General features: G+C 44.1%; 1 protein-coding gene across 6 annotated transcripts in view; it reads right to left on the bottom strand.

The window, feature by feature from the left end:
• Positions 1 to 13,791, bottom strand: part of TASOR (transcription activation suppressor) — a 2,736,533-nt gene that overhangs the window by 977,380 nt on the left and 1,745,362 nt on the right. For all 6 annotated transcript variants that reach the window (XM_044078696.1, XM_044078698.1, XM_044078701.1 and 3 more), the window contains exon 18: positions 1,317 to 1,439. In XM_044078696.1, coding sequence (XP_043934631.1) covers positions 1,317 to 1,439 — 123 coding nt within the window. The remainder of the gene's footprint in view (positions 1 to 1,316; positions 1,440 to 13,791) is intronic.

Raw genomic sequence — 13,791 nt, 5'->3', positions numbered from 1 at the left:
TGACTGACAAAATGGATATGCGAAGAGTAGTAGAAAGCAAGGTGGAAGATGAGCAGTTTCGATTCAGATTAGGATGCAGCACAACTGACCCGATGTTTGCAATGAGACAAATACTTGAGAAGAAGCTAGAGATGAGAAGAGTGTCCAACTGACCATTCCCAGACTTGGAGAAAACATATGACAAGGTCCCAAGAAAGCTGATCTGAGTAGTACTGCAGTGGTTTGAAGTCAAGGACCCAATGACTAAAGTACGAACAGTGTTGGGCCTCACAGAGGGATTCCCAGCGGGAGTGGGTGTGCACCAGAGTTCAGCTCTGAGCCTACTGCTGTTCATACTGGTGATGGACAACATTAGCAAACAGGTTGGAGGGGACAGATCAACAAAATTGCTGTATGCAGACGATGTGGCATTACAGGCAGACTCTGAGCTAGAACTTCAACAAAGGATAGGAGAATGGAATGCAAAACTGAAGGCACATGGGATAAGACTATGCGCAGATAAGACAGTGGTAATGGCAGAAAACTGGGGAAATCAGAAGAAGCTGAGAATAGAGATATAGAAGGGAAGATAGTGGAACAGGTAAACAGCTTCAAGTATCTGGGAGGGGTGGTTGAGGAGAAGGGAAATCTGAATAAAGAGGTCAAATTTAGAATCAGAGGGGCTGCAGCCAACTGGCATAGAGTGTCAGGTATAGTCCATGACAGAAGAATGCCAAGGAAGCTGAAAAGTAAGGTGTACAAGACAGTGGTGCGACCGGTACTACTGTATGGTACAGAAACCAGGGCAGTAAAGGCAGAACAGTTGGAGAAGCTAGAAGTGATGGAAATGAAGTGCCTGAGAAGGGTGATAGGATGCACACTGTGGGACAGATGAAGAAATGAGGACATAAGAGTAGAAGCCAGAGTAGCTCCAATTGCAGAAAAGATCAAAGAGAGCAGATTACGGTGGTTTGGGCACATGTGCAGAAAAGCAGAAGACAATCTGGTGAGGAAGATTTGGGACAGACAGGAAGAAGGCAAGAGAAAGAGAGGACTTCCAGTAAAGAGGTGGATGGATTGCATGGTGTAAGACACAAATTAGTATACACAAATGAATTCCCTGCACCCTCTATTCTCTTGTAAAGACCGAAGAAATAACTCTAATTTATCTTCTATGCTGCAAACACAAAGCACTCATTTGATAAAGTAGTCACAATACCCTCACTTTGTGGATAGCAGACCTGGTGTTAATGACCATGACAATTTCGCCATCAATAAAACAACATGCTCCCATCGTGGTAAAAAACATTTCTACTCAGCCATACTACTAAACTTACCTTGTGAATACATGTGGCAATATCTTCATTCTGAATTATTATCAGAAGTTTGTCCACAGAGTTTCTTTTCTCCAAAAAGTGCTGGGGATGACATTCAATGTTTCCTAACTTTGTTAGGTATTCCTAAAAAGTTAAAAAAAATGTTAATAAATTGAAAGTTCTTTTAATGGGAAAAAAATGATTTTACTTTATTCTCTGCACAGACTCGCAAAGTTTTCTGATCAGTGCTCTATATCTTAACTAATCAGATGAATAATACTAGAACTGTGCTGATTTTAATTTTATACTGTTCTTTAATGATGAATTTGAATCGCAATATAATAAGTACCAATTATTAGGTTTGCTTCCACATAGGACATTTTGCCCAAGACAATGAAGCTTGAAAAAAACAGGCTGCGGGTAAACTAACTACATGCATAGAAAATTGTTGCTTCATGTGTATTTCCAACAAGGCAGTTAAAGGGTTTATTTTTCAAATCATCCTATCACAGAGGATTCCATTTGACATGGCCACTGAATAAAACAGCCCCGATCAGAGGCTCATCAAATATCTGACGGACAGGAAAAATCAGACTTATTGTTCTCCAACTTTCATCAAGATCTGCTTGACTTGATTTCTTCCACAAGGACCTGCAGAATTTCACAATAACTCTTAAATTTTGGACTTCAATTTCAATACTATTTCTAGTATTTGTCAGGTTGATTGTGTGAAGAGGAGCTTCTCTAACTCATCTTTTCCAAACACATACCTTATAAAGATAGCCAGCAAATTATCTTTCCTACAAGAACTGACTACCAAAGTGGATGAATTTAAAAATGAACACTGCACAACTCCCAAATAAACTGATTTTTTTTTAACTGATATGAATTGGAGATTAAAACTGGAAAAAAAATGAAATCAAGGTTCCTTTATGAAACAAAATAAGACTTGAGAAAAATATGAATAACTTGGAAAACAGACCAAGGGGAAGCAGCATAAGATTGTGTTGTTTGCTGAGAGAGAATGAAAAAGAAGTTAGGTCTTACCATAACGTTCCATCTGTGTTGTTGATCTTCATTCATTCATTGTACGTGGGTTCGGAACCAATCCTCGGTTCCGACTCGCCCATTTTTCCAAGCTCGCACGAGGCAGAAAACTCTCAAGCTAAGTCTTTCCCATAGTGCCCCTCTCCACATTACCTCAGATCGAGTTTGCCTTAGAAGACAGGATGGATTATAGAGAGAAACCGGGGGCTTTCTCTGAGCAACTTCCTCATCAGGATTAAAGGACCATAAGCAAACCTCTAAGAGTTTTAGAAGGGAGATGGTGGGAGATTGTAATGAATGAATGAAGATCAACAACACAGATGGAACGTTACGGTAAGACTTTTTTATCTGATGTTGTCAGTCTTCACTCATTCCTTACATGTGGGACAGAGTCCCTAGCTACCTTGTTTCCTGGGAGGCCTTATGGAAGACTGTTCCTGAGTACCACTGAACCAAAAGCAGCTCTTCTCCTGGAGACCATGTCCAATTTGCAATGTACGATAAAGGTATGAGAAGAGGCCCATGTTGCTGCTGCGCAAATGTCATCCATGGAAGCCCTTGAATGAAAAGCTACAGAAGTTGACATTGACCTTGTGGAATGTGCTTTGATCCAAGCAGGAACAGCAACTTTGTTACCATGGTATACATAGGTGATGCAATCTCTTAGCCATTTAGATAGGGTAACCTTAGAAACTGATTTTCCCATTTTGGGACCAGAACAGGAGATGAATAGCTGTCAGACTTTCTGACAGACTTTGTCCGATCAAGGTAAAAGAGCAATTATCTGTGGAAATCGAGCAAATGCAAAGTGTACTCCCCTTTATTAGCAAAATTTGGAAAGAAAACTGGTAGGTCTATTGTTTGATTAATGGTTACGTCAGAAAATACTTTTGGTAAAAAGGAGGGATTTGTCCGTGGGGATACTATGTCTTTATGAAAAACTAGATATGGACGATTCACACACAAAGCTTGTAGTTCTGAAATACGTCTAGCGGACGCAATGGCTACCATGAACAAGGTTTTCCAAGACAAGAATTTCAGATCACAGTCGGCTGCAGGCTCGAAGGGGGAACTGGCTAAGGACTGGAGGACCAAGGTCAAATCCCAAGGCTCACATGGTTGTTTCAAAGGGGGCCTGATATGTACGACTCCCTTCTGAAAAACTTTACATAGTGGATGAGAAATTAGAGAGGAGTCATCAAACCCATTATGGTAGTTGGATATTGCAGAGAGATGGACTCTGATTGAAGAGGAAGCAGCTCCGGATTCAAGTAGGTTAGACAGATATTCGACTGTAGATATTTGTGCCAAAAAAGGACCTATTTCCTTTTTGCGACACCAGACAGAGAAACGCTTCCATTTACTAAAGTAAAGCCTCCTGGTGGATGGTTTATGAGAAGCCAGAAGTATATGACGGACAGGACAGGATAGGTTACTTTGCCTGGCAATCAACGTAAGTGGAGAAACCAAGCTGTCAGCTTGAGGCTAGCTATATTTGGGTAAATCAGACCCTGTGGATGTGATACCAGGTCTGGAGTTGGAACCAGAATCCAGGGTTGATGAGTTAGATGAGGCCATAGGAAAAGGAACCAAATTTGTTGAGGCCAGTAGGGACCAATGAGGATTACTCTGCTTCTCAACTGAAAAGCCTTCTTCAGGAATTGTGGGATCAGAGGGAGTGGAGGATAAGCGTAGAGAAGACCTGCGGGCCAATCGTGTAGGAGAGCATCCCCCTGCAGGGGAATTAGGGCAAAGTAGCTGCTGCATTTGTGATATGCAGGGAAGCGAACAGGTCGCAGCAAGGCTGGCCACAGCAACTGAAAATCTCTGTTGCTAATGCAGGACTGAGGGGGACCACTCGTGAGGCAGGAGAATGCACCTGCTCAATTTGTCTGTAATCAGGTTGGAATCCCCAGGAATGTGCATTGCTAGAAGAAAGCGATTGGAAGCTATCGCCCATTGCCCGATTCTCATGGCTTCTTGACATACTGGGGAGGATCTGGTTACCCCCCCCCCACGTTTATTTACCAGACTATGGACATGACTGAATGGCATTCATTCTTGAAGGAAGGTCAGAGTGGAATGCTTGCAATGCGAAGAGCACTACCCTCAGGTCTGGAACATTCATATGCTAGTTGGCCTCCAAGGGTGACCAAGTGCCTTGGACCGTCTGTCCCTGGTAATGGCCCCCCCACCAGATCAGGGAGGTGTCCATGGTCACTATGGCTCTGGGTTGTGAAGGGGAGAAAGGATGGCTCCAAAGGTTTTGGTTTGGCTTCATCCAATACAGGAGATCTTGCTTGCACTGGTTGGTTAGCCTGATCTGGTAAGACATGGGTAGGTCCAAGGAAAACCATTATGTTATTAGTAACCACTGGAGAAGCCTCATGTGTAATCTCGCTATTGGGGCCATCATAATGGAGGCAGCCATGGACCCTAAGAGTTGAACTGCTCGGGCAGACACTTTTGTCTGGATCAATATCACTTGGAGCTGCAGTCTGAGTCTCTGTAGCCTGTGAGGGGGAAGGAACACTCGACAAAGCTGTGTATCAAATTCTCCCATATGAATTATAGCTGTCAAGATTGGGTAAGTTTGCATTTGCTCTCATTCACTGTAATGCCGAGATGGGTCAGAAGTTGTCGGGTATGATGAATCACTGACAATAGTTAATGCTTGGTAGGGGCGGTAAGGAGGCAATCGTCCATATGGAAACACCCAAAATCCGTGCAGTCTCAAGTGAGCTGTCACCACTGCCATACATTTGGTAAACCCTCTGGGGGCTGTAGAGATGCCAAAGGGCAGTGCTTGAAATAGGTAATGATTGGCTCCCAGCCGGAAGCGAAGAAATCTTCTGGAGTGTTTGTTCATTTTTATGTGGTAATACGCATACTGAAGATCTATAGACCACATCCAATCAGCCTTTCCCAAAAAAGGGAGTATAGATTATACTTTGACCATCCAGAACTTTACTTGTTTGACAAATTTGTTTAGGATGCTGAGGTCCAGAACTGGCCTCCAGTCCCCTGTTTGTTTTGGCACTAAAAAGAGTCTTGAGTAAAACCCAGATTCTAACTGGTCTGGAGGTGCTGTTTGGAGGACTCTTTTTGAAGCAGCTTTTGAATTTCTACAGCTGCAAATTCCCTTTGACTGGGTGGAACATCAGGAATGCGCCCTAACGGCTTTGGCATTGAGTTGAAGGGAATGTGATATCCTCTGGTTATTACTGTCTGCACCCAAGAATCTGTAGTTATTTCCTGCCAGGCAAAGTGGTGCAGAGAGAGACAACCCGCGACTCTTTCCAGAGGCAAGCAATGAGGCCACTCCTCAGGATTGCTGATAGGGCTGCCCAGAGAATGAATCCCTGGTTATGTGGACCCCCTCTGCCTCTGAAGGGGCGTCTTCCGTTTGTATTACCCCCTCTGCACTGGGGGGAGGGATTCGCCATGTGTGTCATGGAAAGGCCCTTGAGATTTTTTGTACCACATTTTCCCACTCTGCTGGTTCCTTGAATAGGGTCTCTGAGGAGTGGAAAAATGGACACCCATGGCAGACAAGGTCTTACTGTCCTTCTCACACCTGGCTAACGTATCCTTAACCTTAGGGCCAAACAGAGGTGTGGCCTCTATGGGGGCATTAAGGAAGGAAGACTTGAATGGGTCTGCAAAATCATATAACCGCTTCCAGGAATGGCATTTAGCCACATCACCAGTGCCTGCTGCTCTCACCGCACCTTCGGTTGAGTGTGAAATCAACCTCATGGACAAATTCAAAATGGATTCCAGGGTAGCAGGCTGTAAGGCGACTGTCTCGCACCCTCAGAGACTGCTCCTGCCAGTGTTTCTGAGAGTTCCATAACTAGGGTTCTCTGAAGTCACGTAAAGTGTGCCAAATAGTTCATAGACCGAATAGCAAAGGTCGCTAATGAAAAGACCCATTTCTCAAGCCCATCTCCGGAAACTCCATGTTCGGGGGACAGACAGCAGTGCTCTCTTCGGCAAGGTCCTTCTTTGTGGCTGCTGCCACAACCATAGCATCCACTGGGAGGGCCCTTGTACCAGTGGGGATTATCTGCAGGAGGTGATAGGATCTTATCTTGCCTACAGGGGAACTGGTTCAATGGCATCTGGAGTTTTCTGTGCCTGGTGCCACAAGCTCATCTGCGGGGGGGGGGGGGGGTGTCATTCAAGATGAGAGGGCCAAGCCCGGAAAGCCTGCAAGAATATGTTCTCCTTGGAGGAAGGGGTGCTGGACTTCCAATCACCCCACTATTTAAGGATCTCCAAGATGTTTGCAAAGGAGACATCATCAGGGGCGAACGAGGGGACCCTTCCCTGTTATTGTAGTCCGTATCTTCGGTCAATGATCCCTCTTGGGAATCAACGTGTTTCCATTTGCACATTCTCTTGCGAGGAACCTCCTCAAGGGGAGCATCAGAGGAGGAACCCGCAGAGGGGGAACCTTGCTGAAGGATGCCTTGAGGCTCCCGAGCCCGGTGTCGAGCAGCAGTGAGTTGTGCAAACTGTGGCACAGAGGCAGGAAGAGGGTGTATCTCTGACACTGGTGGATTCAACTGGGAGCCTGCAGAGGCTAGTGCTCTCTCCATCGCTTGGAAGGCAAAACCCCTCCCCCCAAGGAGGGATGAGAGCCCCAAACCGAAAGAAACAAACTCGGAACCGGGGTCACACCCTTCCCCGAAAGATCCGCCGCCAAGAAGAGAGTCACGGGAGGAGATGGGCCTGCCACGGCGACCAGCACAGAGGTCGGCGTTGGGAAGGTAGGTGCCGTACCTGGGTACACAATGCAGACAGGCCAGTCTCAGGCCCAAGGAAGGCCTGGCTCCTAAGTAGACTCAAGCCAAAGAGAAGTCTCTGGCACCGAGGTCAGATATACCATCAGTGCCAAAGCAGCTAGAACCGGGACTGCAGTTGGTGATGGGTCTTCCAAAACCTGTAAGGAGGTCGGAGGAAAAATATATTGTGGAGTCCTTGGAAGAGAACCCTCGGCTCCAGAAGAGAGGGAGGGTTTAACTGGTGTAGTAATGCCTCTGGTGGCTAACAGCTGGTTCATCAATCTCACCACGTCCAGTTCCGACAGACTCCTGGAAGAACGAGTGGATAAGGGTGAGATGTTGGTGGAATGGTTAAGGTGTTTACCTTACAGACCAGAAGGTGCAGGGCTTGATTCTCACATGGGGTAATTGGCTAGGCTTAAAATGGCTCACAAGGTACTAATCTACGAACCTATGAATCTATAAACCCCAACGGTGACACAGAGAGTTCTAGAAAGGGACTGTATTGTTGGCCATAGAAGTGGTTCACTGATGGGGGAGTATCTGGTCCTAGGAAGTGTATCATGACTCGGTGCTGAAGTGAATGGCCAGTATGAAGTTCAGGGAGGGGGGAGTGACGGGGTCTGGGATGACTACTGTTGGCACAGAAGGGTGAGTTGGTGCCGAAGCAGAAATTACAGATGTTGTCGATGCAGTCAAAATGACTGGTGCCGAAGAGGGGATGGACAGCGCTGATACACTAGGATCTTTCAGAACAGAGGTTGATTATTTAGGCCTCGGACCAGATGATTCTTTATGAGTTAACTTAGGAACCTTAAGTCTCGGTTCCGATATTTTGGCCATGTGAGGAGAAGAGGGTAAAGACTTACTCCTCTTTTTGTCTGCTTTTTTGGGAGTCGGTGAGGTCTCCGAATCAGAGAATGCCTCCGTAAAGGCAGATTTCATTAAGCCAGCAAGTACAAGTTTATTTTTACGCTCCACGAGCATATGGGAGCTAAAAGCCCTACAAATGTCACAAGGAGGTTTCTCAAATTGGTGAGGCACCCCCAAACAATACACACATGCAACATGGCTGCCCATATTTGGCATTTTTCTTTCACATTTAACACATCTCTTAAAGCCAGTAGTTCCTTTTTTCTCTGACATATTGAGGAATTCAACAGCAACAACCCAAGAACACTAACTGGGAAAATATAAAACTTCAACCTTTTTTTTGGATAGAAAATGGAAGAAGTAAATACCAGCTATGGTAAAGGAAATAGGAGGATAGGTAAAAGGAGAAAGAAGTACCAACAACGGTACGAAGAATACCAAACTGATAGAAAGGGAAAAGTTGGGTGGTGCTGCGGTAGCATTGTCGCCTCACAGTAAGACGCTGTCCGGTTTGATTCTCAGCTAGAACATCTTCTAGGTGGAGACATGCGTGAATGGGCGTACCTTCGTTGAAGGTTGTGCGTCAGGGCTGGTAACTCGGCACGTAAAAACTTAATTACCAATCATTAGTGGACTGGAGTTCCACTGTGGCGACCCCTAGCCGGGAAAAGACACAAACAATTTATATATATATATCTATATCTATATATATATATATATATATATATATATATATATATATATATATATATATATATATATATATATTTATTTATTTATATAAACGTAAAAAAATATTAGTCACTTAGCTGAGAGGCTGGTCTGGTAAGTCTTGTTTTGTACCCGGCAAACAAGATCTGAGGTAATGTGGAGAGGGGCACTATGGGAAAGACTTAGCTCGAGAGTTTTCTGGCTGGCGCAGGCATGGAATAACAGCAGAGTCGGAACAGAGGATCTGTTCCGAACCCACATGTAACAAATGAATGAAGATAAACAAACATCAGATCATAGATTTCCTTCTTACAACTTTGAAACCAGAGGTATTGACATTAACAAAGGGATTAGCCTATAGAAAAGAGCTCACTGAGTTTTCAGAAATCATTGAGTAAGCCCAAATACACCTACAAGAATGACAACTGTAAAACATATATACTCAAAGAATTTGCCTCGAGAGTCACCTGGAGAAATCTGCCCATCAAAGCTGGCTCAAACCTTGTCATGTGGAATAATGACTACTGCCAGAAAACTACACAGGAAGGCATGTCAGTCTTTCATCACACTGCTCAAAATAAATAAATAAATAAATACATAAATAATTAAAAGCCAATTGATACATCAAAGATTTAAGCTGTTCTTACTCTTTCATTTAAGACATTTTAACTTCCAGGGAAGAGGCATCTTTTGCCAAAAATATGTTGGAGATGATCAAAAAGTAAGTCTTTTTCAACTATGAAAAGTCATTCCAGCTCTGATTACTCAAAATTAGTGCACAATGATCAGAAACAGAGAGCCTCGTCTACACTGTCTGAAAATCACAACTTGAATTGCTTAACTTAACTATATGAATTACTCATTTAAGATGCATTTGTTTTCTTTTTCTATTTCATGAGTCAGTGTCAGGGGATCAACAAGTAGCACACTCAAATTTGGTGTCAGAAGAACAGAAGGTTGTAAGACTTATTCCAACTCTAGGTGACTGGATTAATGCAGCATTAGGGGGCTAACTCCTCCAGATAAGAGGCTAAAATAAGGTTCCACCTTCTTGGGTTGGTGAAAGCTCAAGTGGATATAAAAGATCCCAAGGTACTTACTGAAAAGAGAAGGGGTTCATTACTGATTCACACAACTTATACACAATATTTACATATTATACATTACTTTCAGTTTTTTATAATTTAATCTACCATATAACACAACCCCATATATCGTAACTATTCCCCCACTCTTTTTTTCTACAGCCATAAGCGTATCTTTTTCAAAATTTCAGACAATACCCATTTACCATTACATCTGATTTCATTCAGTCTCATTCCATATTGTCCATGAAACATAAAACAGTTATCAATCTCTTTCACATCTTTTTGTTTTTGTTGCCATTAATACCCATATTCCAGCATACTCATATTTACATCTTCAACACTTTTGAAGGCTTTCAATATGTTATTTTCACATACTTTTTTCCATAGCTCCTTTACTCTTGAATAACAACTTCTTCCGGCTGCTCCCATTAGGGGTCACCACAGCAGATCAACTGTTTCCATTTCTTCCTGTCCTCTGCATCTTGCTTTGTCACACCAACCACCTGCATGTCCTCTCTCACCACATCCATAAACCTTATCTTAGGCCTTCCTCTTTTCCTGTTACCTGGCAGCTTCATCCTTAGCATATTTTTCCCAATATACTCTGCATCCCTTCTCAGCACATGTCCAAACCAATGTAATCTTGCCTCTCTGGCTTTGTCTCCAAACCTTCCAACCTGGGCTGACCCTCTAATATACTTATTCCTAATCCTGTCCATCCACGTCACACCCAGTGCAAATCTTAACATCTTCAACTCTGCCACGTCAAGCTCTGACACCTGCCTTTTTGTCAATGCCACTGTCTCCAACCCATATAATATAGCTGGTGTCACTACCCTCTTGTAGACCTTCTCTTTCACTCTACTGGTACTAGTCTGTCACATATCACTCCTGACACTCTTCTCCACCCACTCCATCCTGCCTGTACTCTCTTCTTCACCTCTCTTCCACACTCACCATTACTCTCAACTGTTGGATCCCAAGTACTTAAACTCATCCACCTTCGCCACCTCTACTCCCTGCATCCTTACCATTCTTCTATCCTCCCTCTCATTCAAACACATATATTCTGTCTTAGTCCTGCTGACCTTCATTCCTCTTCTCTCTAGAGCATATCTCCACCTCTCCTGTTCCTTACTCTCACTACAGATCACAATGTCATCTGCAAAAGTACAGTTTTGTACCTACCATAAATGTAGATGTTAGAGTGCTAATACAGCTGCAGTCATAACAGATGGGGTTATCCTGCCATCAGGCGGGTCCTCGGTCGGCCGAATTCCAAAGTCTAGGTCCGGCGTCGGTTGTCGTCGCTTCTTCCCTGACGTCAGTGCGGCAGGGGTATAAAAGAACCAGCCGACGCCATTTTCTTCAGTTTTTCTTGCCCCAGATGTCAGGTGCCCCCAGAAGGAAGGCAAAACAGAAACTCATGTAATAATGCAATGTAATATAATCAAAAAACAGTAGTTTGAAAGCAAATACACCATAACGAATACCGCAATCAGGTTGTATGAGGAGGTGTTAGTCATAAGGCCTGTCCCAAGAGGGGATGGAGGGAGGGGAAACCTGGACTGCAGCTGTATTAGCACTTGAACATCTACATTTATGGTAGGTACAAAACTGTACTATGTTCATCGTGCATACAGCTGCAGTCATAACAGATGGGTAGAATCCCAAAGCTAAAGAGGGGTGGCAGACACTAAGTGGAACTAGGAGGAGCAAGGATGCCCTGCAAGACTTCTGTGGCAAAGCCCACTCTAGATTTAGAGTATAGTGGAAGGTGATAGTGCTTGGAGAAAGTGTGTACAGAACTCCAAGTGGCTGCTTCCAAAATATCCTAGGTAGGAACCCCCCCGAGGAAAGCTGCAGAGGTAGCTGTGGCCCTTGTGGAGTGAGATCTGATGCTTGTAGGTACAGTTTTTTCATGAAATGAGTAATAAAAGTGTATGCAGTGGGCTATCCATTTTGAGATTGTCTGTTTGGAAATAGCCTTTCCTTGAGCACCTGTAGCATAGGACACAAAGAGTTGCTCTGATTTTCTGAATGGCTTTGTCCTGTCCAAATAATAACAAAGTTGTCGGTGAATGTCCAAGGAATGTAGTAGTCTTTCCCCTTTGTTTTGTGGGTTAGGATAAAAGGTAGGTAAGTGTATAGTCTGATTCAAGGCTACACTGGATACTACCTTTGGCATAAAGGAAGGGTTGGTTCGTAAGGAGACTCGGTCCTGATGGAAAATGATGAAAGGTTGTACCGCCATGAGGGCTTGTAGCTCCGAAACCCTGCGTGCTGAGGTGATAGCCAGAAGGAAGGCTGTTTTCCATGACAAATATTGTAGTTCTGTTGAGGCAGCTGGCTCAAATGGAGGCAGAGTCAGTTTTTATAAAATGAAGTTGAGGTCCCAAGCAGGTACTGGTGGTTTCCTTGGGGGTTTTATATTCTTAGCCCCTCTGAGGAACTGTCTTAAGAGAGGATGAGAGAGAAAAAAGGAGGATCAGTGTTGTATTGTGCAGAAATGGCTGAAGCATGGATCTTGATGGAGGAGAAGGAAAGTCCACTGTTTAACATCTCAGCTAGGTACTGTAATATTTGAGGTAAATTTAGAACCCAAGGATTCTGGCCCTTTTTCTGATTCCAGGCACAAAACCATTTCCATTTGGCGGAGTAGGCTTTTCTAGTTGAAGGTCTTCTGGCCTCCAAGATGACATCCTGCACCTCCTTGGAGAGGAGGGTCTGTTGGGAAATCAAGGAATCCTCCAGGCGGCTAGATTGGGGGTTTTTAGCTGACTGTGAAGAGTCTTGAAGCTGTGTTGGGTCAACAGAAGAGGCACTAGAGGCAGGATCCATGGAGGGGAATGCGTCAGGCTCTTCAGGAGTGGATACCAGTGTTGCCATGGCCAGTCTGGAGCAATGAGAATCATCTTTGGCCTCTCTGCTCTGGCTTTTAATAGAACTTTGGGCAGCAGAGGAAGAGGTGGAAAGGCATAGACTGTCAATGTTGTCCAACTGAAAGAAAGTGCATCCACTTTCCAGGCCTGTGGGTGATAGGTCCTTGAGCAAAAGTTTTTCAGTTGGTAATTTTTGTGGGTAGCAAAGAGATCTATGTCTGGCCATCCCCATGCCTGAATTATCTTTGCGAAAACTTGAGGATGCAACATCCATTCATGTGGATCTGTCATATTTCTGCTTAGGTTGTCTGCCAGCGTGTTTTCCTTCCCTGGCAGGAATTGTGCTTGAAGTTGGATTTGCAATTCCAGAGCCGTGTTCCAAAGGGACATGGCCAGTCTGCACAGGGGGTATGAATGAGTTCCTCCCTGTTTGTTTATATACCACATCACTGTGGTGTTGTCTGTCCTTATCAATAGCTGGCCTGGATGCAGTAGGTCTTTGAAGGCCATAATAGCATTTTGTACTGCTAGCATTTCCTTTTGATTGATGTGTAGGTGCTTCTCTTTTTGGGGCCATTTGCCCTGAATGCACTGATCTGTCATGTGCGCCCCCCAGGCGTAGTCCGAGGCATCTGTTGTGATGATTTGATATGCTTGAGGCATGCAGAAAGGGAGACCTATGTTTCTTTGGCATGCTTGAGCCCACCACAGAAATTCCTTTTGAAGACATGGAATGAGTGGTATAGTTGTTTCCAAACTGTGGCTGTGTTGAGACCATAAGTTTTTTAGGTACCATTGAAGTTTCCTCATATGCAGCTTTGCATATGGGATCAGCAGGATGCAAGATGCCATGAATCCCAGAGCCTGCAGGACTTTCCTTGCAGTCAGCCTGGTGAAGGTTGCCATTTTTCTGAAGTATTGAGATAGTTGCCCTTGCTTCTCTGGCGTGAGGTAGGCCATCTGGGTGTTTGTATTCAAGCTGGCACCCAGGAAAATTATTGCTTGAGAGGGTATTAGTTTTGATTTCTTTTTGTTGACTGTGTATCCCAGAAAGTTCAACAATTTTATTACAAAAGCCAGGTGTTTCAGAAGTATGTGCTTACTG

The sequence above is a fragment of the Protopterus annectens genome, chromosome 7.part1, assembly GCF_019279795.1.
Source record: "Protopterus annectens isolate FY-2018-M chromosome 7.part1, PAN1.0, whole genome shotgun sequence".
In the NCBI taxonomy this organism is placed as follows: Eukaryota; Metazoa; Chordata; order Ceratodontiformes; family Protopteridae; genus Protopterus; species Protopterus annectens.
Note: the sequence above shows the minus strand (reverse complement) of the source record. Positions and strands in the feature narration are given on the sequence as shown.